The sequence below is a fragment of the Lepidochelys kempii genome, chromosome 9 (assembly GCF_965140285.1).
Source record: "Lepidochelys kempii isolate rLepKem1 chromosome 9, rLepKem1.hap1, whole genome shotgun sequence".
NCBI classification, from domain to species: Eukaryota; Metazoa; Chordata; order Testudines; family Cheloniidae; genus Lepidochelys; species Lepidochelys kempii.
In genome coordinates this window covers 34934226-34961550 of record NC_136388.1, presented here as the reverse complement: position 1 = coordinate 34961550, position 27325 = coordinate 34934226, and the positions used below count along the sequence as shown (strand labels likewise).

The following is a 27325-nucleotide window of genomic DNA, read 5'->3' as shown; positions in this document are numbered from 1 at the left end:
ATAACGATATGATCCCACCACTCTGAGCGAGTTTTCCTAGCCCAAAAACGTTGTTCCACAGTGCTCAGCTCTCAGTTAATGCCAAAAGCAACTGAATATTACTTATTCCATTTCAAGCTGCTCATCAGGCATCTCTGACTGCAGTTCTCTTTGCAAGTTTAAGAACAGCTTCACTGCCACGCACGATGTGCAAGTGACAGCTATCAGAGTAGTGGAGAGCAGTGCAGGATCCATTCCTGCTTGTAGATGTGGTGGGGAAAGCAGCCAGACAGCAAGGGGTATTTAAAAATGCCGCGAAATAAGCAAGGAAATAATGAGGCTGCTGAGACATGAAGCAGTGCATCACGGGGCACTGAGCAGGGACCCAGAATGCCTTGTGCTCACCTCCCTCCCCCCCTTCCTGACCCACAACACCTATTGTCAAAATGGCGAGAGCTGCACTGTGGGATAGCTGCCCTAGTGCGTTGCTCTCACCAGCGATGGAAGTGCTTCTAATGTAAACACTCTGATGCCTGGGGAATTAAGAGAGTACACAAACCAGTGCTTTACTTTCACCGGTTACCTGTCACCAGTGAAATTTACAGCACAAAAACTCTGCAAGTGTAGACATACCCTGAGACTCCCTCAGACAGAGTAAGGGAGACTTACAGCATGTCTATATACAGAATTGCTCTGATTTAACTCAAGCTGAGATGTTATACCGATTTAGTTAAACTGGTACAAAAAGCAGTGGACACACTTATTCTGGTGTGGCTTAAATTGATTAGGGATCAATTTATACACTAAACTGAAATACACAGGGATTTGTACTGATTTAACTAAACAAGTTTAACTAAACTAGTGCAAGCTTGTGTGTAGAGAAGACCACAGTTAGCGAAAAGGGGTCAAGCTCCTTGTTATACATTACAGCTGAATTTGACCCGAGATCTCTTCTCTCACAACAAACACCTTAGCCTGTCTAGATGACCAGAAAGGTGATTTAAAAAATCATGTTAGCTAACATAATTTGAACCCCCTCTTAACACCCGGTATAGATACAATTTAACGCCTTTAAAATCATGTTTGCTGCTCCCCACCCCTTGCAAGACTGTAAATTGGCTTCCTGGGAAAGGCAAGCGAATATGATTGGGAAGTTCACATTAAGCATCCAAAGTCACAGGACTGGGTTAAGCTCCAAAGTAGGGATTTCTTTTTGTTTCCATTTCTGCTTAAGTTAATATATTTTGCTTTCTTGTTATAAGCAGAGCTACTTGAGAGAAAGACTTTGCTGATGCTGTCGCTGTGTTTGTTTTCTTGCTGAATTATTCCACCGCCTAAGAGCTCTCCCACCTCACAAAGTACTTGGCGTGAAACAGGTGAGCAGGAATCTTTTTCTACTCCCATATTTTGTTTATTTAGAGGATTTCCCTTCAAGACTCAGCAAATGTTGCTCTTCTTCATTCCCAGCTTGACCTGTGAAAGGTGGGATGCTGTCCTTAGTCCCAGCACACACACAAGCAAACGGGGCATCAGCAAAGGATGTGGAGGCCGCGGTCTCTTCAAGCATTAGAACTGGAGAAAAGGATTATCTGTATGGATTAAGTGTGTTGAGCCAATTCTACTTAAAAGGACTACTAAACATTCCCCTTACATGGCACATTAACAGAGAATGTCTTTGTTTTGAAGTGTACATTTGGGATCAAGTCTGATCCTTAGCTGCATGTGCACAGATTCCACTGAACACAAATAGGAGCCACGTGTATCTGAGAGCAGAATTTAGCTCTCTATGTTAAACTTGCATGCTTCCCTATATGATCACAAAAAGGGAATCCCTACTAGGGATGTGGCAAATGCTTTTAATTTTTAATAACTGGATATCATTAATAGTTTTTTTTAATATCTAGACTGCCGCACCATAGGGTATCACTGGAATGCAGTGTGTTCTGGCCACACCCTTCCCTCCCTTTGTGTCAGGGGAGGGTTTGAATTAATTCCTCCATGCTACAAGGATCCCTAGCTACTTATTTAATGCCATTTTAGGATAGTGCAAAGGGGCCATAGCTTAGGACAGTATTTAGCTCTAGCTGTTGTTCCCTGATTGATAGTGGGTGTGAATCTCATCTAGCCAGTGACTTTCTGACCTTGTGGTAATTAGGAAAAGTTTATACAAGAGGTCAGCAACCTATGGCACGCTGCCAAAGGCAGCACGCAAGATGATTTTGAGTGGCACTCTCACTGCCTGGGTCTCAGCCACCGGTCCCAGGGGCTCTGCTGCCCACCTGGGGTCCTACCGCTGGCCCCCTGTCACCTGGGGTCCCGTCCGCCTGCCCCCACTCAGCCCGCTGCTTGCCACCGGTCCCAGGCGCTCTGCTGCCATCCTGGGGTCCTGGCCGCCGGCCTGGGGCTCTGAAGCCATCCCCAGCTGTGGCCCACTGGCCCCAGCCTGGGGCAGTGAGGGGTGCAGACTGGAGCAAGAGGGGGCACAGCTCAGCACCCCCACCTTAAAAATTGTTCCAGAGCCACTGTACTGGGATATTTTTAAGTCCTGATTTGCTGCTTACATCACTATCACATCATGTGGAACAGCACATTGTGTTTGACATTGTGTGTGCTGTCTGTCTTGATTTTTTTTCCCACTGTAAGTTGTGGGGTACATTTGACAAAATGTCAGCTCCTAAGAAAGCAAAGTTAGATGTCCATTCATTTCACTTCACAGCAACACTTGGTGCCTAAGTCGTGGCAAGGTTTTAGTGCACTTTGTAAACTGTTTTGATGCAATCAAGGCCTTTTTATTGGAAAAAGGACAAAACTACCCCGGACTAGATGATGAGAAATGGCTGTGTAAGCTCATGTTTCTAACTGACATCACCGCTCACCTAAACAGACTCAACCTCCGTCTCCAGGGTGCAGGGCAAACGGTTCTGGATCTTTATGAAACCTGGAAGGCATTTGTTGTAAAACCATCAGTTTTTTCTCAGGATATTTGAACTTCAACTTTCTGCTACTTCCAACACATAAAAGAGTTATCGACATGTTGCACTGTCAGTGTTGATGAGATTGGAATGTACATGCAAGAACTGGAATCAGAATTTTCTGACAGATTGCAAGCAATTTGGCCCAATTCTTTCTTTTCTAATTAAACCTGAAAAGTTCAACAAAAGCAACTTGGATTTGTCTGTATTTCAGTGGATGGGTGTTGAAGATTTCGAAATGCAGCTCATTCAGGTAAAAAGCTCAGAATTGTGGGCATCAAAGTTTGGAGATCTGTGGAGTGCACTTGAAGCTACCAAGAAAGATCATGAGGCCTCTATTCTGACCTGCTGGACGTCCCTGCCAATGAAATTTAACTGTTTGAAGAAAATAGCATTTGCAATGCTTTCAGCACTGGATCCACATACCTGTGTGAACAGGTATTTTCACACATGAAATCTGTCCTCGGTCCCTCTCAGAGGCGGTTAACAACTGATCACTCAGAAACCTGTGTGCAGCTTAAACTATCCAAATACATGCCAGACATTGGAAAACTCAGCAGGAAAAAGTAAGAGCAAGGATCACACTAAACTGATAAGATCTGCATTTTAATTTAATTTTAAATGTAGGTTCTTAAACATTTTAAAAACCTTATTTACTTTACATACAACAATAGTTTAGTTATATATTACAGAGAGACCTTCTAAAAATGTTAAAATGTATTACTGGCGTGCAAAACCTTAAATTAGAGTGAATAAACGAAGACTTGGCACACCACTTCTGAAAGGTTGCCGACCCCTGGTTTATATTAATGTGATCCCTCCTGCAGATTGCTTTCAGCAATAAACAGGAATACCAGAGCCCTGGAGGTAGCTCAATGGACCTGCAAGGGATGTGCTCTGACTTCTTGGTGGATAGCTTGGCAAGTTCTGGTTTTCTATATGAATTCCATCAGGACTCATAAACTGATAACTTCCCAATCTTTCCTCTTTGGATGTTGAATGTAAGTAACAAACAGTGAATCACCTGGGCAAGATGGAAAATGCCTACTATTCCCCCACAATGGCAATGGGGTAATGTCTGGTGTTCCCACACACCTGCTTGAGGGAGGGAAAAAAGCAAGAATAGCTGAAGATTTTTCACTTGTGTTGACAGGGCCAGAGCTGCTGTGCAGCAGAGAGATAGCATGAAGAGCTGCATCTGGCCATGCCTGTTCCTGGGATGCCAGCCTAAACCAAGTAGTTCTGCTGACCCTAGCAAACATACTTCCCAAGTGTAAGGTCATCTATGGCTTCCTTCTGAACCCACTAGAAGAAGGTATTGGGAGCGGAAAACAAAAGCAACTTGTTGATAGCTCCTGCACCCCTCTTGCTTACCATACAGATTGTTGAGGAAGTGGGGAAGAGGTCTAAGGGGACACTATTGCTGGGACAGAGAGTTTGGCAGAAATGAGTGTCTGAGCAAAAGACTTGCAGGAGAGCTGTCACGCAGTACATGATATCATGACTACAACATCCTACCAAAACTTCTGTGGGGATGGGAGTGTCGGGAACCCAGTTACAATTCCACAGTCTTACCAAAATGACTCTTTAGGATGACAGAAAAGAGGGCATCTATAACCCCAGTTCTCCTTTTAACAACTATAATATTTGGATTACATGAAAGTGGTGTAAGGGCGTGGGTGCGAAAACTGAAGCTGAAAGTCACCTGTCAAAGACTGAAAGTTTGGCACATTTTCTAAAATAAGTTTCTTTATAAATAGGGCTTCTGGGTTATGGTATAAAGTTTTTAGTTTTGAGTTTATTTTATGCAAGCTATGACCCATTTTCAGACTGATTCATTTTATCTATTCAAAAATCTAATTTCCAAAGCATTTCAGTCCAAATTTTCCTCCCAGTTAAAATTTTCAATTCTGAAAATGTTCTCCCACTTAATACATGTCTACTGAATTAGACAACTTCTCAACAGCATACTTGGGGACATATTCCAACAGAAAAGTTGAAAATTCAAACTAGCTTAAATTCTTTTTAGTGAGAAAAAAAACACCATGAAAAATAGCTTAGAGGTAATTTTACCAATTAAAACTTAAGGGCTAGATTTCAGAGCCCTTGAGATTATGCTGCACTTACTTAACACAAATAGTGTCATGTGCATAATGTTAATCACATGCAAAAATCTGTGCATAGTCAGGGCCATTGACTTCAAAGAGCCTACTCATGTGAATAAGTGCACACTCACATGATTAAGGGTTGCACAAGCTAGTCCCAAAGTAGGAAACTAATTATAAAGGTGACTGTTTAATTAGCAACAAATGATGCAGCAGGCAGGCAGAATGATAGGAAACAAAACTTTATTAAATATGTTAGGAGGCCCTGCTGGGGCTCTGCACTTTTTGTCTGTCTACTCTGGCCCTGGCTGAGCCCTGGTCCTTCTTCAGCATAGGTCCCTCCTGAAACATGACCCTCTTTCTCCTGTTCTACTCATCATGTTACAGGCACCATTTCCTTCTTTGTCATGTTTAAATTTAATTATTGTATTTAATTATTGATTTTATTTTTCAGTTTATAAAAGTGCCCCTCACTTGGTCTCTGCAGAATAATGTCACCTTGGAAAAAAAACCAACAGTAAGATTTTCAAATTTAGGGTGTGGTCCAGCAAACATATATGTCAGTAACTCCACTCATGTGAGTATTCCCATTGACAAAGGGACTAGTGATCCAATTAAAATTACTCACATAAGCATTTGCAGGATTGGCCTGAAGGCATGCATAATGAAATATATACAATTTCACGTTCCCCATTTTTGCATGCAAATACCTGACGTGCACATGGAAATCAAGTATTTGCATGTACACATGGCCACATGCGTGCAACTGACTTGTGTTCATACTTTGGATCTTCACTTGCTTAAACTTGATTTAGTTGGGGATTGGTCCTGCTTTGAGCAGGGGGTTGGACTAGATGACCTCCTGAGGTCCCTTCCAACCCTGATATTCAATGATTCTATGAAACTGGCAGTGTGTGACGATGTGTTCTTAAATTTGGAAAAGCAACTTTATTTATTTTAGACAAAAGCTACAATAAGATGGAGTTCAGGATGAGGGTACGTATCAGTAATTTGGAATAAAGACCAGGGTCTATGGTAATCATCCCCAAAATAAACACTGCAAACCTAGGAAATTCAGTTGAAGCTAACCTTAAAAGAAATCTGAACATGCTGAGGTATGAAAATGCAGTTAAGGCATCCAAACAACCTTAACTTTGCCCTCTGGTGACAATAAAAGAGAAATATGTCTTTGAAAATTAATTTAATCTAATCTGGAACTGATTTAAAAACCATTTTAATCTAACCTAAAATTAGACTCCTGACTGCAGCCCTAATATACATCTATCATTATTGCATGGTAATTGCACAGCGTCACTAAAAGGACCATTACATATATATAATTAAAATTTTTTTCTTTACCTGTACTATACAAGTGAGTGCAGTATACAGCCCATCCCTGTAATGTGCAACGTGCTGCTTACCTGTTTATTTATTTGGACTAGTGACTTTTCTTTTCCTGTGTTTATTTGCACCACAGTCATTAGATGCACATGCACCATGCCAGACAGTACTTGCAGAGGGATTAAATGGCACTGTCAGAGGAGGCCCTCCGGAGAAAAGAGGCCTTCTAAACTCAGGCAGAAGTTTGACACCTGGGTGGTATAAAGGAAGAATAATTCCTACACACTAGTAGACCAGTACACCCCCTGAGCACGCCTTGAAGTTTTCCTGTGATTTGGCCCATTTTCCTGATGTAAGAATTGGTGGATCTAGTCAGCACACTGATCTGTACCACAATTCATGGCTTTAAGACCAGTGAGGGATTACAGTCTGGACATTATGAGTAGGTCTCGTCTCCCAAGGTGCAGGAGGTTACACTGATGTTTTTACGTACTCTGTAAAAAGACTGTCTGGCAACTAGGCTGTCAAGATATTTGTCCGTCTGCTTCTATTTTATCTGAACTTTAACGTACATAATTGTCCCTACTTTTCTTCAACCTAGCACAGTTTCTATTAATTCAAGCATGCCCATCACTGTTTCCATTCTTGATTACCATGGGATTGCTTGGCTCATCCTTCCTTTATCCAGCTTCCACTTCTACAGATATCCTTGTCCAGAGAACCTTTCCTATCTTGTCATTTTATGGGGGAGATTTTCTTTTCACAGGCAAAAATGCAGTTAAGGACCCAACTCCCTTTGATTTCCAATGAGAGTTGGGTGCCTAGTTCCTTAAGAACTCCTGAAAACCCCACCCATAATTAATAGTAGGTGTACTGTATAAAAATGTGATAAATACCCCGTAAATGTTATGTCAAATACATTAAGATAAAGATTTTGCAATCAATGGGAACTTCCAGGTGCTCAGCACTTCTGAAAAATCAGGCCACTTATAGCTGTAACCTACACACGGAAGAGCCTAATTTCAAGCTCCTATTCTCTTCTAAAATTTTGCCTTAGTCTTTTCTTTAGGCTATCATACAGTGCATGAAGATAGCTTCACTTCAATCTTAATTTTACAAAGTTAAATATATTTCACTCATCACTATAAATTGCAATTAAATCATGTTGATCTACACTTTTGTGCAGTAAGAAGACCCACAAAGCAAATTAGAACATGTTTTAAGGAAGCATAGAAAATACCTGTAATTCAGCAATGACATCACTATGAGCAGCTGCACTTCAGTATTAGAAATGTAAAGTAAAGTTAGATCCTCAAAGCATTAGCCCCGATTCACCATTTCATTACACTGAAGTAGCGGGTATAACAAAGTGGAGAATTTGGCCAATATTATTTAATTAATAACTGTTTAGTCTCTACCCTCTATTAGTTTAATACTAGCGAGTGCGTGTGTTAAAATTCTGTCTTTTCAGGGACTTGCATTACATCACTCGTATATTAACTGTCCCCTGGGGACCCTGCTGCTGACCCCAGTAGTACTATATTAATGTGCACTAAGGGACTTTTAGTGAGTGCCGGCAGGGTCAGTTAGTGCGCAGATGTGGCTCAGTTAGTGCACGTGTACTAGAATTTACACCCCTCTACGCAGGCTAATGCACAGCGTAGACAAGCCCCAAGTCTCTGAGTGCACATACAAACATAGCAAACCTGTCTTAGGTGACTACTCAAATACGTTCTTGGAGCCTGGGGAAAACCAGCCTGATAGTACTCACTCCCACGTTGATCGGATGAAGCCTATGCCTTTTCACCTTGAGGACATGATTGAAAGGCTCCTCTGTTTACGCAGGCTTTTTCCCTAAGTGTGATGGGGAACTACATTAAGTCAGTGTTCTGGAAGGATTTATTAGTCAGAGACCACTCTCATTAGCCAACTGCCTGTCTTGAAGAACCATTCAGAACTATTTCCAAATGTAATGAGTACAAGTCTGTTATCTCCATTTTAATAGTGACTACTTAATGGAAGCAGTTTTCTAATAAAAGTGCAGCAGCCCTATACTGAGTATCTGTCAAAATGCTCTACTGTCTCATCATCTATTAGCAAAACACATTCCAGTGAGCGAGTTTACTGAAGAAAGTCTAAAGAGAGGCTACATTCTGAAGTCTATAATGCCAGAGTGCTATTATATATTCTCTTCACTGTGAAGAGAATTTTATACAGCCACAAAAAACTCCCTTAAATAAAAATAGCAGCTATTTTTGTTGCCAGTTATTCCAGCTAAGAATTGGATTACACATGGAAAATCCCCTTAACAAAATGCACAAACTCAGGAATGACAGCAGTCTGGACATACTGCATTCGGTTAGAACATCTGTCCTTTCATACTAGATTTGATTAATCATGTGATAGTTGTTTGCTATTTAGACTCATTCAGGTGAACAGCTAAGACCTAAACATTCTTTGGCCCAAGGACAAGTATAAAGCAATGATGGGTTTACACTCAAAGTTACCACAATGACAGAAGTAACATCTTTTCTGCAAAAAATCATCCCTATGCATTCAAGCAAGTGTATCACAAATAATGCACTTTTAGAAAGTATGTTTTTAATCCAATGCACCTTTTTATGATCCATCAGTGGTTTTCAACTTGTGGTCTGCAGACCTCTGGGTTCAGTTTAGTTTTAGAAAATATAAACTAACTCAAAACTCATTTAGACAATGTAGACTACACATGTAGCAGAGCATTTCAGTGTAATATCACCAATCCAAATTCATCACTAGTGTAAAAAGCTACAACTTTATTGGCTAAAACGGAGTTATGCCTGCTTACATCAGTGGTGAGTTTGACCCATTGTTTTGTCAATATATACGATGGGTGTTAGAGCAAAACAGAGATTGAAAAAAGCCTTGTGTCTTCGTGGGCTAAGTGAAATCTAAGCTCCTGTGAAAAGCTGATATATTTAATACTGGTTAATTTAGGACTCTGAAATTGAAAAATATCTTTGTCTTTACCAGACAGTCTGTCTGAGGTGCGATACTGAAGATGGAAAAAATTTGTGATCAACAATTGAGCTCTACTGTGTTGCCCCTAACTAAACTGGAATAGATAGACATATTTGATAAGATGTGCATTTCTGACATGTACATTTTGGTTAGTTTTGGAGAGGGTTACATACTGTACCACACTAAGGGATTTCAATGTTCATCTCTTGTTTTTGCATCCCAGTAAAAGGACTGAGGAAGAATAACAGACCTTATCTCTAGCAAATTCAAAGTGAAATGTAAATAAAATTTGATGTTTTGGCTTCTGGAGTGCAAATTTCAAAAATAAGATACATGTTTTTGTTACTTTATAATCAGCAGCCTTTACAAAATCCAAACAGGCACCAAATACAGTCAGTGTGCCAAAGTTTAAAGAGAAAACATAAAGGTTTGTTGGCTTACAGTATGCAGTGACATACCTCCTGAAATAAGCAGGACTGTACGTTGGGGAGGGAGGAAGATTTGAAATGATTCCGCACAATATAAATTTATGCAATATGTTATTTCAGAAAATATGTACATATATCAGGATCTCATTCTTCCAATACTTCGTTTCTGTCTCAACTGATGTTTACTGTAGCTATTGTCCATAAAGTGGATGTTTTTGCTGCCTGCATAAAGGTTAATGGTAATACCTTTATGAAATATAAGTTTATTACATTTGAGGGAATCCTTCAAGCAGTATATAGGTTTCAAAGCTGTTACGTCAACAATGCAATTCTCACAGATTTATGCCTCCTTAATTGTATTCAATTTTCTTTTTTAAATGTCTATTGTTTACAGTATATTCTATATGGAACGTAGCAACAGCAACACCACTGAATATCTAGAAATGTTAGTACTAGTGCTGAGTATATCCCTAGAAGGTTCAGAGGTTTGGTATGGACAAAAATTTGGAACAGGTTCTTGAGAGAGAATTAGTACAACTTCTAGCTAAGCAGACATGGTCCAAGAATCTTCTCCCATGGCATTTTGACAAAGTTTGGTTTTTAAATGATGTTTCAAATCAGTCTTTATTTTATCCAAAACATGATACTCAATAACACTGAGAGATACTATGGATGCTGTTAATCCCCATAAATAGATCTCCTGGGGTAACTCAAAGGTATCATACTATACCTGAAGTATGAAATATCTTAGCTCCCATATTATGAAAATCCTATAGCACAGGAGACAATAGCACAGACACAGTCTAGAATGGATCAGGGTAGAATCCAGGGACAGAGCATCAGTGATCATCTGGCAGCAGAGCATATAAGCTCACTGCTATGAGTATAGCACCCAAGAAGGAAAGATGCATTCTGCTTCTTTGGTATCCTCCTTAATTTTCAACATGAACCTAAAAAAGGAACAGGCAATATAGCTTGGAGCAATGTGACTGACCCAGCTGGTGTGACTAGCATGCATGGTGACAGTTCTGGTAGATTTGGGGACAACATAGTTTTAATCCACTATTGCAGTGTTTATTGCAGAGGGACGTACTGGCCGCCACTTCCTGCAGCTCCCATTGGCCTGGCGCGGTGAATCACAGCCAGTGGGAGCCAAACCTGCGGACACGGCAGGTAAACAAACTGGCCCAGCCCGCCAGGGGCTTTCCCTGAACAAGCGGCGTCCCAAGTTTGGGAAACATTGCATTACTGCATAATATTTATAGTGAAAAGGTGGATGTACCCTTCCAATACCTTTTGAATAAATAATTATTTAGCCATTACAGTGGTAGCTCTTCTTATGTTGTTTTCTTATATTAATTAGAGCTCATTTGCAATGTTTTATTTCTTTTCCAGTTTAGAAATGTCTCAATCTGACTGTTTTAGATGTTAGAAGAGAATGAGGTTAAACCTTTCTGGGAAAGAAACAGAAATGGATTAAAATTTGCTTTAATAATTAAATGTTATATTTTGTTTTTAAAATATGGAAAGATGTGAGATTGACAACCCTGGAGGCTGAAGTCTTCTGAATAAGTATAAGTGTGGAAAGTGGCAGTGAATGTTTCCTTGTATCATCCTGCAAATGAGCCTTAATCCTGGCCTGCCAGAGTGAGAGGGGAAGAGTTCAGACTCCATGCTCATTCAATCCTTAGTCACTTTGCTGAGGCTGGTTGTTCGTGTCAGTTGTGGTTTTATTTTTTTCTCATAAGTATTTAAATATTTACTATACAAAATTCAAAATATTGGGTGGGATCCTTAAATGGTGTAAATTAGCCTAATTCCAGTGACATCCACAGAGCTAGGCCAATTTACATCAGCTGAGAATCTGGCCCCTAGAGTTCAACTGTGCCTGTCCTTATGCTGGTGTATGAGGGGGCAGGGAATGGGAGTCCTTCTTTTAACGGAAGTTGGTCTAAGCCCTTAAAGGGCATAGGGAGACACAGGGAAAGGGCAGGGCCATGGCCTGAACCCCTTCCACACTGGCTAGCAGAGTTCGCTGGGAGCGGAAAGGAGCAAGAGCTGAACAGGTAGTAATGTTAGTGCTGTAGCATGCATTCTCTGAGATTCTAGCTGGGATTCCTCCTGGCATTTCCTAATACAGTTTGCATCTTTCAGTGTGTGTGCTGGATTAAATTACACAATTTACATATAATATTCACTTGTGATAGAAGTAAATTATATAGCTATAGTTACACTGAAGCATATTAAATATACTGTATTGCACAACAGCATGTGTATAAATACTGGCCTGTTAGAAATGTTTATTATAATCGTTATTTTAGAACATGGGGCCAAATTCTGTACTCCTGCGCAAAGAGGAGAAAGTGAAATCACAATGGAGCACATCTCAAGGGTATAGTGCTTTGAAGATGTGCTCAAATTCACAGCAGTGGAGAAAACCAGAGGAGGGGCACATCTACTAGTTATATGCATCCTAAGACTGGGGAAAGGATAGTATAAGAGGGAAAAAGAGCGTGTTCCATGCAAATAAAGGCATCCTATGCCCAGAGACCAGCTGTGTGTTTACTGGCCTCCCACTCCAACAGATAAACTGATAGTGCATAACTCTGGAATAAGACAGCATTGCACATGCATCAGCCACCTATATGTTTACCTCAGCCCTGCCTTCAAGCAAAGATAGAAGGCATAAAACAGAACCTGCACTGATGGTGCTATCTGGGATTCACAAAGTCACTAACCATGAAGGAGAAAGCAGGGAACAGCCAGGGCTGAACCTGTTCCACCTGCATGTGTGGGAGAGCTTTCTGTGCCGCCTAGTTCTTTTCATCATCTGAACCGCCACTGTGAAGAGGACTTAGGGATGTGCCTTCTCATCTCCAGCAGATACTGACATCTCAGGGTCTGGCAGAGCAATGTCAGAACATATTGAGTCTAAATTAGTGCAAACCACTACACCTCAATTTCATTTATATGCAATTTTGTTCCCAACTAGTGAAAACATGTCCCACTATGATTAGAATAAAACTTCATTCATTAATAAGGACTCCCTAACTTTACGTGTTTTTCTTTAAATTAATCCATGATATTTAGGTTTTCTTATTTGCCCCAAAATTCTGACATTTAATCACTTGAAAGAAAAACATTTCATTCCTAAATCAGTCTTTCAGTTACTTGCAAATCAGGGAATGTATCCAAATGTATCCAAACCCACATCAATAGTCCCGCATTACTCTCTGAATCTCCTATCTCAATCACACTCCTAACTTACATTTTCTATCACTGCATTGCTACGTATTTTGAGGTGGAGCTGACATCAATTTATATTATAACATCGCCAGAAAACATCACCAAACTCATCCATTTTATTCTCTCCCACAACATCTTCACATTTAACAATAAACCCTTTGTCCAAACCATGGGGACAGCCAGGAGTACTAGGATGGTTCCCCAATATGCCATCCTCTTCATGGGCCACCTCAAGGAAGAATTTCTGGAAAAATGCACCATCAACCACTGTTATATGTGAGATACATTGATGATATTTTCATCCACTGTACAGGCAACCTAAACTCCCTCTTAGATTTCCACCACAACTTAAACCACCACCACCCATCCATCAAACTCCCACCCCAGCATCAACTTTCTGGATACCACAATTATCTTAAATAATGGAACAATGCAGACAGCTTTATTCAAGAAACCCACCAATCATGGCACTTACCTCCACAGTTCCAGCAACCCCCCCAGACACACCAAGAAATCTCTTATCTACAGCTAAGCACTCAGATACCACAGAACTGGTGCCGAAGAGAGTGTCCAGGATAACAACTAAACACACTCAGCTGCAGAAAAGCCACCTTCACAAATAAAAAACCCAAAACTACTGACCACACCCCCTTAGCTGTCACCTCCCACACCACACTGGACTCCATATGGTAACAAACAATTGTAACCCATACTTGATGGGGACCACATCCTAAAAGAAATCTTTCCCCCATCTTCTGGCCTTCAAACAAGCCCCCAACTTTGTTAAGCTCATCATCAGAAGCAAGCTCCCCACCTAGCCGGGACATACCAACTCAAAGCAGCACCAGACCCTGCCCGAACAACAGATGCAAAACCTGTGAACATATCTCCATGCCTACGATGAACAATAGCCCCCACATCACACCTTTCAAGATTCCTGGGTCCTACACATGTTTATCATACCCCATGCCCCTGTAACAACTATGCAGGTGAAACCAGACAATCACTATGCTCTCAGATGAACTCATACAGAAAAATGATAAAAGACAAAAACCACAGGCAAACATTTTTCACAAAGCGATCGCTCCATATCTGATCTTTCAATACTTGTCCTCAAACGAAACTTGTACAACACCTTCAAAAGGCAACCCTGGGAATTTACATTCATAGCTTTCCTAGACACCAAAAACCATGGACTTAACAGGAACACTGGTTTTATAGCTCTTTACAACAATTTGTAACACACCACACTGCCTGCTACTCTTATTTGCCCACTTCAAACCCTTTCTGTATAACAATCTAGCCCCCACTGCCAACTTCATTTCAAATGTCCAACTCAAATATGTTACCACTTCTGCTTAACAAGCTGTCCCAATGTGTATTTAGTGCAGATACTCCACTTCCTTCCCCAGACCTGAAGAAAAGCTTCTGTGTAGCTTGAAAACTTGGACCTTCTGTGACAGGTTGCCCACCCCCACTCTGGGGTGCCATCTGACATATTGGGATACCACTGAGCCCGCCTGTTCCACAAACCTGGGCTCCCTTACACTGTCCTGCTGAGCCAGGCCCTCAAGCCTCCTGCAGCACACACACAGGTAGGGCCACACTCAGCTGAAGAAAGACACAGACACTGAAATCAGCTCTGCATGGGAAGACTCAGCTAAGGAATTGCCCAGCACTGAAGTGCACATCTCCTTTGGGGTGCAAATCCAGAATTGTATTGTCTTGCGCTGCACAGAGAACTGTACAGTGTAAACTCATGAAATTCGCCCCCTCTGTCAATGTGGAGGAAGATATACACAGCTTTCCCCCGGACGAGTTATGAATTCCACAAACTGGTTTTAGAGAAAACAAAAACAGATGTATTAACTACAAAAGATGTATTTTAAGTGATTATAAGGGATAGCAAACAGATCAAAGCAGATTACTGAGCAAATAAAAGAAACACGCAAACTAAGCTTAATACACTAAAGAAACTGGTTACAAGTAGTAATTTATCATCCTAAGAGTTGTTTTTAGCAGATTGCAGTGGTTCTTGAAGACAGGCTGCTCTTGCTTGTAGCTTAAAACTCCAGGTATTTCTTTCACAGGCCAGACACTTTTTCCAGGCTGGACTCCTCCCTCCCCCAACCTTGTCTTTGTTTCTTAGATGTTTCCAGCAGTCATCCTGGGCAGAGATTCAGTGAAGAATGAACCCCAATCATCTCACTTCCCTGTCTTAAATAGAATTTACATACGGCGGGAATCCTTTGTTTTTCAGTGTGGTTCCCCCCTTCCCCAAGTGGAAAAATACTGGTATTCTATCATGAAGTCCAGTACCAGGTGATGTGATCACATGACCCTGCAGTGTCAAAGCAGACATGAGTCAAAGGCTGTTTGTAGCACCCCAGGAAGCTTCTCAGGAAGGTGGGAGATTAGCATCTTCAAAGACATACTGTCCTCCCTAATGGTTCATTGACTTGTCCCCAGCTAACCAGCCAGACTGATTATATTTTGTCTGGTCAGTGTTCCCCATGTGCAACACTTTTGTAGTATGGATGTATAATCAATATTCCTAACTTTATATACAAAAATGATACATGCATACAAATAGGATAATAATATTCAGTAAATCATAACCTTTCCAATTATACCTCACAAGACCCATCTTGCATAAAATATATTTTAGATATGCTATAATAACATTATAACAATATTTCTATGAAGTATATGGGGCATAGTGTCGCACCTTCCACCAACAGAAGTTCATCCAAAAAATTTTTACCTCACCTACCTTGTCTTTATCAAATTTATAAATCAGTAACAGAAAGCCCACATACTTATAAACAAATAGCAACTTGTGTAAACTTTCAAAAGCTGGTAGTATTTCAAAATTCATACCTAGTGACTACTATGTAACATTTCTGTCTAAGGAGATACTTAAATTACTAGTCCTAACAATATTAACTAAAAAACCACACCTGCTGAATTTCACATTTTAAACTCAATACACTGAAATAACTCAAATTTTCTTATACCTAGGACACTTATCTAGTGTACTGAAAATCATGAAAAGGTGATAAAAGATTAGGAGAACCAAAACAAATTTCAGATCAACATGAAGATAAAAAATAACCTAGGTTTCTGCAAAAATACAATTATAAAATGGCAAAAACATACTCTCCTTTGACTGGCCATTCAGAGGACATCTGAGAAGGTGGACAGATTCCAAACTGAAGATGCCTTAAAAATGACATTTTTCTAATTGTCCTGCTCATCCTGAAAAGTCTCTAATCACTTTCAAATGAAAGTTATGTTATTACAACCTGACCTTCTCTGTGGGCTAGTCTGCCTAGAAATGACCTATGGTCTTGAATTGCTTTGATAGTGCAAGTGCTTGGACTTCACACCAATGGGCAGACTTAGATCTGTTTCCTATCTTGCCAAGTTGGGACTTTCTTATTTGAGCTCCCAGTGTTCAACAGCCCTAGTGATTTTAAATAAGAGATGTGCACAAAATGAGCAATGTTTTTCAATAACAATTATTGTTATATTAAATCACTTACTCTTGATCCTTTTACAGGAAAGCACTGGCAAACTGAACAATCTTGTCCTCCACATGGACCAATATATGAATATTTGTCCTAAAAATTAAGAGGTTATTAGTTTATATACAGTATACTTGTTATCCAATATAACACATTTTAATGAAACAAAGAACATCAAGTAACAGTTCAAGACTTCATGGAAGTAGAGATGTAGTGGCCTGCCCGCCACTAGCCAAGCTGCTGTGAGGAGTGGCTGGACTCTTATTGGAAGAGTCCCCCATAAGGGGGGGAAACCGGATGGTGACGCGGTCAAAGGACTGTGCTACGAAGCAGACGCAGAGAGGAAGGAGCCATAACAAGTCTGTAGGCGAGAACAGGAGAGCCACTATCACCCGAGGTGCACCCGCTGGTGTTGGATCATATTAAAGAAGTTCTGTATTAAAATCACAAATGAGTTTGATTCCCCAGAGTTTAAATTCCAGGGTATTACTAATTAAGAGGTCTCTTGGTTTTTGGTATTGTTTCTCTCCCTCTATGTGTGAAACTTGCAAGCTGCTAACTGTGTTAGTACATTCTAAGACAGAGTCTGTTCTCAAAGCAATTCACAAGAGAGAGAGACTCAAAGCAATACTCTAACAACAGAAACAGCACCCAGAGACTCCCCACCCTTTTGTTGTATTAACAATTGTGATTAAAATAGAGATAGAGGATGTATGTGGATGGATGCTTGGTGTGGATAATAACTGAATGATCAGGGAGGTGCCAGCCTAAGAATCCAGTGTCCATCGGCTGAAGAAGGCGTCAAGTGGAAATAACCAGAGGACCCCCCCCGACCCCGGAGGGCAGACTGGAATCCATCCAACAGCCTCAAGAATGGGAGAACCAAAGAACAAGATAACATCTTGGAGCCGTCAGGAATGTGCTATCTGCTGATTGATTCAGCAACAGCATGATGAAGCAATTCCCATAGACTGGCATAGGAAGAAATTCCTATAAAAATAGACTCTAAAAAGTGAGAACTTTGGGGTCTGATTCTGCAAACCAACTTCCAGGAGCATCAGATGAGCATCTGACAAGGCCCTGCTCCCTCCTCATGTCCAGGCCACCTGGCCAGTGGCTTGGCATGAGCAACTCTAAGGCTGGTAACTATGATAACAACCTTGCAGAACCTGTGTGTGTGGGTGTGTGTGTGTTTGTATGAATGAATGTGAGAATAAATATGAGATTGAATGGAATGTTATAGCTATAACTAACTGCTTACTATGATTCTTTCTGTATGCACAATAAATGTGGTATTTTGCCTTTTTCCCTTTAATAAGATCCTGCTGGTTTTTATTTTATTGGTACAACACTGGGAGTGAGCTAATTCCCAAAAGGCCCAGCATGAGGCAACAGTGTGGTGAGTGACCCTGTGACAAGCGGTATCAGGTAATTATTAACTAGGTATACTTGGATGTAATTAAGGAATATAAAATCTAGGCTAAATATTAGGAAGAATTTTGCTACAATAAGTGTTTAGGCCTAGGCTAGTCAAAATTAAAACTTAGTCCAAGCGCTAGAAAGGTATTTGGGCAAGTCACTCCACAATAGGAATTAAGCACCAATACCTTTGAGGATCTGGGCCTTAAGCACTTTTTATTTTTTAAGTGTCTGCACAAAGCAATGCTGCATTACACAGAATTGGGGACAGACTGACATAATGGATTTCTTTCTTTTCTAAATTCTATAAAATTATACTGCTAGTAACAAGGAGGTGAAAGACTTTTCTATGAAGTTGATGTAATGTTGAAAACAAATATGTTTAATGGGATCCTAATATATCAGGACATATGTATTCAATTGATTTACAATAAGTAGAACAAACATGTTCTTTTTAGTTTGTGTCCCAAAATGGTTTTTTTTATTTAATTTCATAACAGCACTGCCAGCAAATGAGCAATATTAAGAAAACAACTGACTATGCCTATATAAAATGCAGATTAAGAATAAAATTTGCAAAGCTGCTTAGGTGATTTGAACACCCAGTTTCCATTAATTTTACTTAGAAATGAGTGTCCAAATGCCATAGGTGGTCTTGGAAAAAAAACAGGCCTAATATTAAAAAGGCTGATAAACTATAATTTAGGTAAATGAATTAAAAAAATGACACTGTGAAATATACTGATTCAGTGACTGATCCTGATTCCATAGAAATCTGTGTAAGTTTTGCCATTGGTTTCAGTAAGAGAGAGACAACAATAGGGCTCATATTGCAGTTTTTCAAGGAGCAAATTAATCAAACTTTAGATGAGGAGGAGGAGTCAGTTTGTTTTATCTCAAATATTTTCAAAATGTCTGGTGATACTGAACTTCAGAACAAGAAGGAATTACCGACACACTCAGACTACTTCTCTATCATGTACTAAATTTCCCATGAGAATACATATCTGTTCTGCGTTAGTCCCTTTCCTTGTTATTAAAAACTGGAATGTCAAAGGACTGCAAGTTTCTACTAACATTTCTTTATCATAGTAGGAAAAGTATTTATTTAGATAACTAGTACATCATTTAACCTCGTACCAAAAATGCTAATATGTCAGCAGTCACCACATAGATTAACAGAATAGCTGTTTTATAAAACTTATTAGTAGGGCTGTAAAACGATTAAAAAAACTATTGTGATTCATTGCACGATTAATCACACTGTTAAAGAATTATAGAATACCATTGATTTAAATAGTTTTGAATACTTCCTACATTTTCAAATATATTGACTTCAGTTACAACACAGAAGACAAACTATACAGTGCTCACTTTATATTTTTATTTCAAATATTTGCACTGTATAAAACAAAAGAGTATTTTTCAATTCACTTCATACAAGTACTGTAGTGCAATCTCTTTATGGTGAAAGTGCAATTTACAAATGTAGATTTTTTTTTGTTACATAACTGCATTCAAAAACAAAACACTGTAAAACTTTAGAGCCTACGAGTCCACTCAGTCCCATATCTTGTTCAGCCAATCGCTCAGACGAACAAGTTTGTTGGCATTTGCAGGAGATAGCTGCCCAATTCTTGTTTACAATATCACCTGAAAGTGAGAACAGGCGTTCGCATGGCACTGTTGTAGCTGGCATCATAAGATATTTACGTGCCAGATGCACTAACTATTCATATGTCCCTTCATTCTTCAACCACCATTCCAGAAGATGTGTCCATGCTGATAACGGGTTCTGCTTGATAACTATCCAAAGCAGTGCAGACTGACGCATGTTCATTTTCATCATCTGAGTCAGATGCCATCAGCACAAAGTTGATTTTCTTTTTTGGTGGTTCGGTTCTGTTGTTTCCACATCAGAGTGTTATTCTTTTAAAACTTCTGAAAGCATGTTCCACACCTTGTTCCTCACAGATTTGGAAGGCACTTCAGATTCCTAAACGGTGGGTCGAGTGATGTAGCTATCTTTAGAAATCTCACATTGGTACCTTCTTTGCATTTTGTCAAATCTGCAGTGAAAATCTTAAAATGAACAACATGTACTGGCTCGTCATCCAAGGCTGCTATAACATGAAATATATGGCAGAATGTGGGTAAAACTGAACAGGAGACATACTATTTTCCCCCCCAAGGAATTCAGCCACAAATTTAATTAATGCATTATTTTTAACGAGCATCAGCAGCATGGAAGTATGTCCTCTGGAATGGTGGCTGAAGTACGAAGGGACATACGAATGTTTAGCATATCTGGCACGTAAATACCTTGCAATGCCGGCTAAAAAAGTGCCATGCGAATGTCTGTTCTCACTCTGAGGTGATGTAAATAAGAAGCAGGCAGCATTATCTCCTGTACATGTAAACAAACGTGTTTCTCTTAGAGACTGGCTGAACAAGAAGTAGGACTGAGTGGACTTGCAGGCTCTGAAGTTTTATATTGTTTTGTTTTTGAGTGCAGTTATGTTACCAAAAATATCTACGTTTGTAAGTTGCATTTTCACCATAAAGAGATTGCACTACAGTACTTGTATGAAGCGAATTGAAAAATACTATTTCTTTTGTTTGCCATTTTTACAGTGCAAATATTTGTAATAAAAAAACAAGTGAGCACTGTCTACTTTGTATACTGTGTAACTGAAATCAATATATATGAAAATGTAGAAAAACATCCAAAAATATTTAATAAATTTCAATTGGTATTCTATTGTTTAACAGTGCAATATTAATTTTTAATTGCAATTATTAGTTTATTTAATCGCATGAGTTAACTGCAATTAATCGACAGCCCTACTTATTAGAAATTACCATAAACTGCCTCATAATAAAACTGTCTTAACATTGCTTCTCTAACACTAATTTATATGACCGTGTTAACTGCACAGAGATTTAGTGTCCTATTTTGTGGTCATTTTCTGATGAGATAAGAATAAGCACCTTTTGCCCTCAGAAAATGACAGCTGCTTTCTGTAGTGACCAGACTCTTAGAACATTGAGGATGCACGACACCGAGAACAAAAAAACCCAAACCAATAGTTATATACATCCCACAGGTGATACTCTTTTTTTTATACAAGATACCTATTTCCAATTTTACCTCTATCATAAGTAGGATATCTGCAAATTTCCTTTATTTAAACAACTTAAACTATTAAAATGTTTTCTTTACCTTCCTAACATTTTATATATATTAGAAAAATGTGACATCTTTGCAGTTATTTTTGAATCCTTTGGAGACCTGGAGCAGTAGATTTAGTAACCTGGGCTTAGATTCTGCCACCCTAACTCCAGCTGAGTAGTACCTTACTCTATAAGTAGTCCCACTGATTTCAACAATGAGTCCAAGTGTATGTGGTAGGGGTTGCTGGAAGAGAAACGATGTCTTATGGCTAAATCTCTAAGCAGGGACCTGTGAGAACTGGGTTGCATCCTGGTTCTGCCACATACTTCCAATGTAATGTAGGGTAAATATTTTGGAAGTAGCCACTAATTAGGTGTTTCCCATTTTCTGGATACCCAGTGTGAGCACTCACATCCAACTGAATTAAATGGGAGGTGTGGATGCTCAGCACCTCTGTGGAGAAAAGATCAGACCATAAATGTTGAGTTGGGCACCCAAAGTTAGTGTCCTCTTCTGCAAAGTTGGGCTTTAATCTCTTTGTAGCTCAGTTGCCTATCTATAAAATGGGGATAACAAATAGGAATAATAGTACTTCCCTACCTCTCAGAGTAATTATGAAAATAGATTTACTAATATTTGAGAAACTCAGTCTACAAAGAAGAGTGCCATGGTAAAGAATAAATTAACAAATTCTTACTCAGAGAGGGGTTTGGATGATGTGCAGTAAGCCCCCAATTCTGCAAGGTACTTGAAATATATACTTAACTTTAAATACGATTAGTTCCAGTGACTTCAGTACACTTGACTATTTGTGTACACTTGAAGTTAGACACCTGCTTCAGCACCTTGCTGAACTGCAGCCTAAATAATGAATGAAGGTATATACTGGAGGATGAAGCTAAAAAGAAATATTGAGCAAGGCATGTACTGTGAACTCCATGAGGGAGGAATGCTGTGACGAAAAACAGTAAGAGATTATGTCTACATTATAAAGCATCTGGGACAGAATTAAGGTTGCAAAGCCTATCTTAATTCTAGCATTTACAAACTTTTGAGTGCCTCACTTTGCAACCTTAATAGTGTTTCTTTATTTCCTATTGCATAAAAAAATCCTAATGTAGTATCTCAAATTGTTAATATTGATATCTTAATGGTAATGACTAACTGGTTTGGCAATTTTGAATTCATTCTGCTAACTTCCAAGTTAATTCCTTCAATTTTCTCTGGCTTTCAGTATCTAGATTAAATTACAATTAAAGATTTTTGTAAACTCTTCTCAAATTTGCTCTAAAATATGAATAAATAAGGATTCTATCAAAATATTATTTTATTGTCTTTGGGATAAAAAGATTAAAAACTGTTTCCTTAAACAATTTTTTTTTTGTTTTTAGTATCCCAAAATGTATCAGTCACTTCAAAATATAGTGGACATGTTCCCTTCCCCAGGAAGCATATTTAATGACTCCACATTTGGTTCTTGGCAGGGTCTGATGCCAAGTCCTTCAGCACTAAAAGCCTGAGATTCTATCACCTGAGATACAGGCATACTCTTCTAGCAAGTAGAAGTAATAAGCTTTTAACTTATGTGAACCAGCCTCTAGAAAGGGGAAAGGGTTGATACTGTGCTCGAGTGGGTTACACATACAGTCTATATTTAATAGGATAGGAAAATAAAAGTTAGAGGAAAGACAAGAGTAGCAGGGTGGTTCCGTGATTACTCAGTAAGGCATATATATGCCTTGATAGTTTGTGTTCTGCTCTTTTTTGGAGGGGTTACATATCCTCCCCCTTTCATGGTTTCATGCCAAAAGTGAGTTTTTAGTTGGTATTCATATGAGGTGAAGTATGTGGGTTGGCAAACAAATTCAGATGGGCACTCCAAAGGTAAGGGCATTCCAAATGTAAGCAGCCTATCAAGGGCATTCCAAATGTAAGCAGCCTACCAAGGGCTTTGCGCCTTCCCCCGGCCCCAGCTCCAGAGCTGCCGCGGCAGGGGAGACATGCTCTCCCCCAGCTCCAGAGCTGCTGTAGTGAGAGAGGGCTGGGGGGAAGACCTCTCTCCCTGCTGCGGCCCTGGGACAGCCTGCACCCCAAATCCCTCATCTCTGGCCCCAACCCAGAGCCTGCACCCCCATCTGGAACCCTCATCCCACCATGCCTCAGCCCTCTGCCCCAGCCCTGAGCACCCTCCCACACCCTGCACCCCCAACTGGAGCCCTCATCTCCCCCTTGCCCCATGCTCCAACCCTCTGCCCCTGCCTTGAGCCCCCTCCCACACTCCAAACCCCTGGGCCCCACCACACATCACCTCCATATTGGTGCACGTAACAAAATACATGCATGGGAAAAATTAGAGGGAAGATTGGGGACCACTGAAGTGATTAGAAAAGGCAGGTGACATGCTCGAAGCAAAAGGTAAGAAGGATGATTTTGGTAGCACGGTTTGGACAGATGTGGCAGGTCAGTATTAATGAGACTGGACAGCAGAAGATTACAGTAGTTATGGTATGGACAAGCCACTTGGCCACAGGCCAGAAAGGAAAGGGAGGAGTTTAGAAATGTTGTGGAGGGACAAGTAATAGGATTTGGCCACAGATTGGATGTGGGGAAAGACACAGCTCTGTACTACTAAGCAGATATATTCATCTTGGTAGGGAATGCTACCTGGTTGAAGTGCGTAGCATTGACTGATTGTCTAAAATTAGCATCCAAATCACTTACCCCATGAATTTGTTGCACTGAAAAAATTGTCATTAGCCACCTGGTAGAAAGAAAGAGCTAAATTAATTTAAAACTGCAGTACCAAACCCACTACAAAACACAAACTCTAAGGTGCCACAAGTACTCCTTTTCTTTTTGCGGATACAGACTAACATGGCTGCTACTCTGAAATCTAAAAAGTAGTAAATGTTTAAATATTCAGATAGGTTTGAAATGACTATCAGCTGAAAAGGAATACATGTAATGGGTTACATGCCATCCGGTAATTGCCAATGTACTCTGTAATTTCATCAGTTTTAAGCTCACCAGTAACCCTGGCTACCTGTCCACAGGGGGCAGATAAGGACTTTACGCCCCCCCCCCCATCTCCAAAGTTAGAATGTGAGGAAAGCAGCCACCCCCACCGCTACTCCCCATCATGCTCAGGTGACCAAGAAGAGGGGGAAATAGGGAGAGCCTTGCATCTACCCCCACAATGCATCATCTAGCACAACTGAGCCCATGCAGCGGGATAAGTGAATTATAGCATCAAGATATCTGGTGCAACTGACTTTCCCCCAGAAGAAGAAAGCAGCAGGGGCCAGACTGGCACTCACTAACAATTTGGTTCCTGCCCTGTTCTTGAGGCAGCATGGCTACATGCTGGGTCTTGCTGGAGTGGAATTATAAAGTTACAGCCCAGCCCTTAATAACTTGGACATGCACATATCTAAAATTCGGCGGGGGAGCAGGGAATTCTTGGCCAACAACTACAATACACAATATGGTCCTGATTCTTCAAGTCTTTATGCTTGGGAGTAACTATGCACAAGTAGTCCTGCTGAGTTCAGCTGGACTGTGTGTAAAGTTATTCACATGCATAAGGGTTTGCAGGATCAAACTAAACAAATGTACCAGTCCAGTTCATTAACTATATGTACACTCAATACAGAAAATGTATTTTAAAATATTAAAATATATATACACACCAATCTATACTCCATAAACCAAAATTGAAATAATTTACTATAATCATGTTTAATATATTTTAGCTTTCTGCCTGATTGCATGCAGTCTTTTCAGTGTTAAATGTCTTTGTTTTGTTTTCCAAATACCACAGATTGTATATAGCCAAAAAGTTTGTGGAAAGAATTAAAGGAATGGTGACGCCAGGAAAAGACAAGCCATTGGCTGCATTAGAAACAAGTAAATAGTTAAGCAACGTGAAGTTATCAGGTAATTAAACCACAGTGGCAGTGCTGGATTTACAATGGCACCAGTGGCCCATGCTCAGAAGAGGCCCCGGGCTGCTCCCCTTGCACTGCGTCCCCAGCTCACCACTTGCTTCTCTTGGCCTGCCCGCCAGCTGGCCAATGGCTCCTCTCCGCCCCCTGGCCCCACTCCCCTGCTCTTCTCTGCCCCCTGGCCAGACACCAGTGCACCTCCAGTTCCGGGCAGTCTCTGCTTCCCACCCCTTACGGGGCCCCACCTGTCTCCCTGGAGCTGAGCACCTGGGACTGGTGCAGAAGCCTGGCCAGTCTTGGCCAGCTGTGGGGGCAGTGTAGGGGGCTTGGCAGGGCCTCTCCAGGCAAATACATCTTGAGGGAGCCCGGACAGGACAGGCCCTGTCCTGGCTAATCGCGCCACTCCTGAGGGGCCAGAGCGATTCCTCACCCCAGACCAGCCCTGGCTGTGCTGCTGGCTCAGCCCAGCAGACACAGTCGCCTCCCAGAAGGGCCGGTGAGTGCGGCCAGGAAGCAGAGCATGAGGGAGTAGGTCTCTGAAGGATCTGGGTGGCGGGTGCTGGGCTGTGAGGGGGTGGGGAAGATCTGTGCATGTTGTGCCACAAGGGAGTGGGGTGTTCTGTGTGGAGTGCTGGGCAGTTGTGGTGGGACTGTGGACAGGGGACGCTGGGCAGCGGTGGTGTTGTGCAGGGCGCTGTGCATCTGTTGGGGGGGGTTGGGCATAGTGGGTCCAGAGGAGCTCTGGCCATAGGCAGTCAGGGTGGGGGGGTCGGGAGGCATGGCATGGGCCTGCCACATAGGTGCCGATTGTGTATGTGCTCTGGGGCTGGAACACCCAGGGGGAAAAATTAGCGGGTGCTCCGCACCCACCAGCAGCCAAGCTTCCCCTGCCTCTTCCCCACCTCCTCCCTTGAGCACGCCGCGTTCCTGCTCCTCTCCCTCCCTCCCAGCACTTCTGCCCTGTCGAGCACCCACCGGCGGGAGCAGAAGTTGGCGCCTATGGCCTGCCCCCAAGCAGAAGGGGCATGCTGGCAGCACAGGGCTGGGGGGGCCACTTTGTAAATAGTGCCAGTTTGTAAATAGTGCCCTTGCACTGGGCTGGGCGGAGCGGGGCCACCTGTGCCATGCTCCATTGCCTCCATGGGGGCCCCCAAATATGTTTGGCGCCGGGCCTATCAAAGGTTAATCCGGCCCTGCACAGGGGAGACTATGGGCAAGATTTTGAACATGCCCGGCAGGGCAGGGCGCCACTAACACTGCCTGCAAACTAGGGGCATTCAGCTCTTCCTTATCTCTCAAAGCATGACGATTAATGTTCCCAAAGGCTGCTATGGGTCCTCCGCCTGAAGGCGAGCTCTCCGGCGGGCACCAGGAGCTGGTCCATACAAGATACTACCTCACCCCCGCCTGCCCCCTTACACACGATGCCGTTTAGCAGCGAGGGGCAGGTGAGGCTGATGAGGGGACACTCCGGGCTGGATCCCAGCCAAGCCCCAGGGCAGCGGCGCCGCCCCGCTCTGTGTTATACCCACCAGGTAGGGGCGTTTAGAAGAAGCCCCGCGCTGGGCATCGGGCGGCTCTCCCGGGCCCGCGGGCAAGGCTGCTGCGCAGGGACTCCAGGCGGAGGCAGAGTCGCTGCGGTGGAAAAGACTCCAGAGATGCCCGCTAGCCTGGGCCCCCGCCCCTTCGCGCAGCTCCTGCCGCTTGGCCCGCCTGCCCCCAACGCCGGGGTGGGGCGCCCAATCCCTGGCTGGCTCCTCGCCCGGCCCGGCCTCCCCTTCGCCCAGGGGCCTCGCCGGCCCCGCCCCGGCTCCTCCCGAGAGACCCCAGCCCTGGAGTGCGGGCGGAGCGGCCGCTGCTGGGCGCCGCGGGACGCGGGGTGGCGGGGCCGGGCGCGCTGTTGCTGAAATGGCCCGCGGGGGCTGCCTGGGGCTGCTGCTCTTCGCCCTGCTCAGCAGCGTGCGCTGGCCCGACGGCTTCGCTGCCGCCAAGGTGAGGGTCCGGGCGCGGGGGGGGGACGGGACCTGTCCCTGCCGCAGGGCTAGTGACTTGCTATTTAGAGGCGCGAACAGCTGTGTGGGGGCTGGCGGTGATATTAAAAATAAAATTAAAAAGAAGAGACCCGGAACAAGTTTGACTGCATTAATAATCAACTCATGTCCCAAGGTTTTACAAATAATGCAATTTGT

The 27325-nt window shown here is 42.0% G+C and overlaps 2 protein-coding genes across 2 annotated transcripts in view; one reads left to right on the top strand and one right to left on the bottom strand.

The window, feature by feature from the left end:
• COL4A4 (collagen type IV alpha 4 chain) overlaps positions 1-18846 on the bottom strand; it is a 129633-nt gene extending 110787 nt beyond the window's left edge. The window contains exons 1-2 of the mRNA XM_078854334.1: positions 18760-18846; positions 16617-16694 (exon numbers count right to left, since the gene is read on the bottom strand). Coding sequence (XP_078710460.1) covers positions 16617-16694; positions 18760-18846 — 165 coding nt within the window. The remainder of the gene's footprint in view (positions 1-16616; positions 16695-18759) is intronic.
• Positions 18847-27044: 8198 nt separating this feature from the next.
• COL4A3 (collagen type IV alpha 3 chain) overlaps positions 27045-27325 on the top strand; it is a 113254-nt gene continuing 112973 nt past the window's right edge. Inside the window, exon 1 of the mRNA XM_078854333.1 lies at positions 27045-27128. Within this exon, the coding sequence (XP_078710459.1) occupies positions 27045-27128 (84 nt within the window). The remainder of the gene's footprint in view (positions 27129-27325) is intronic.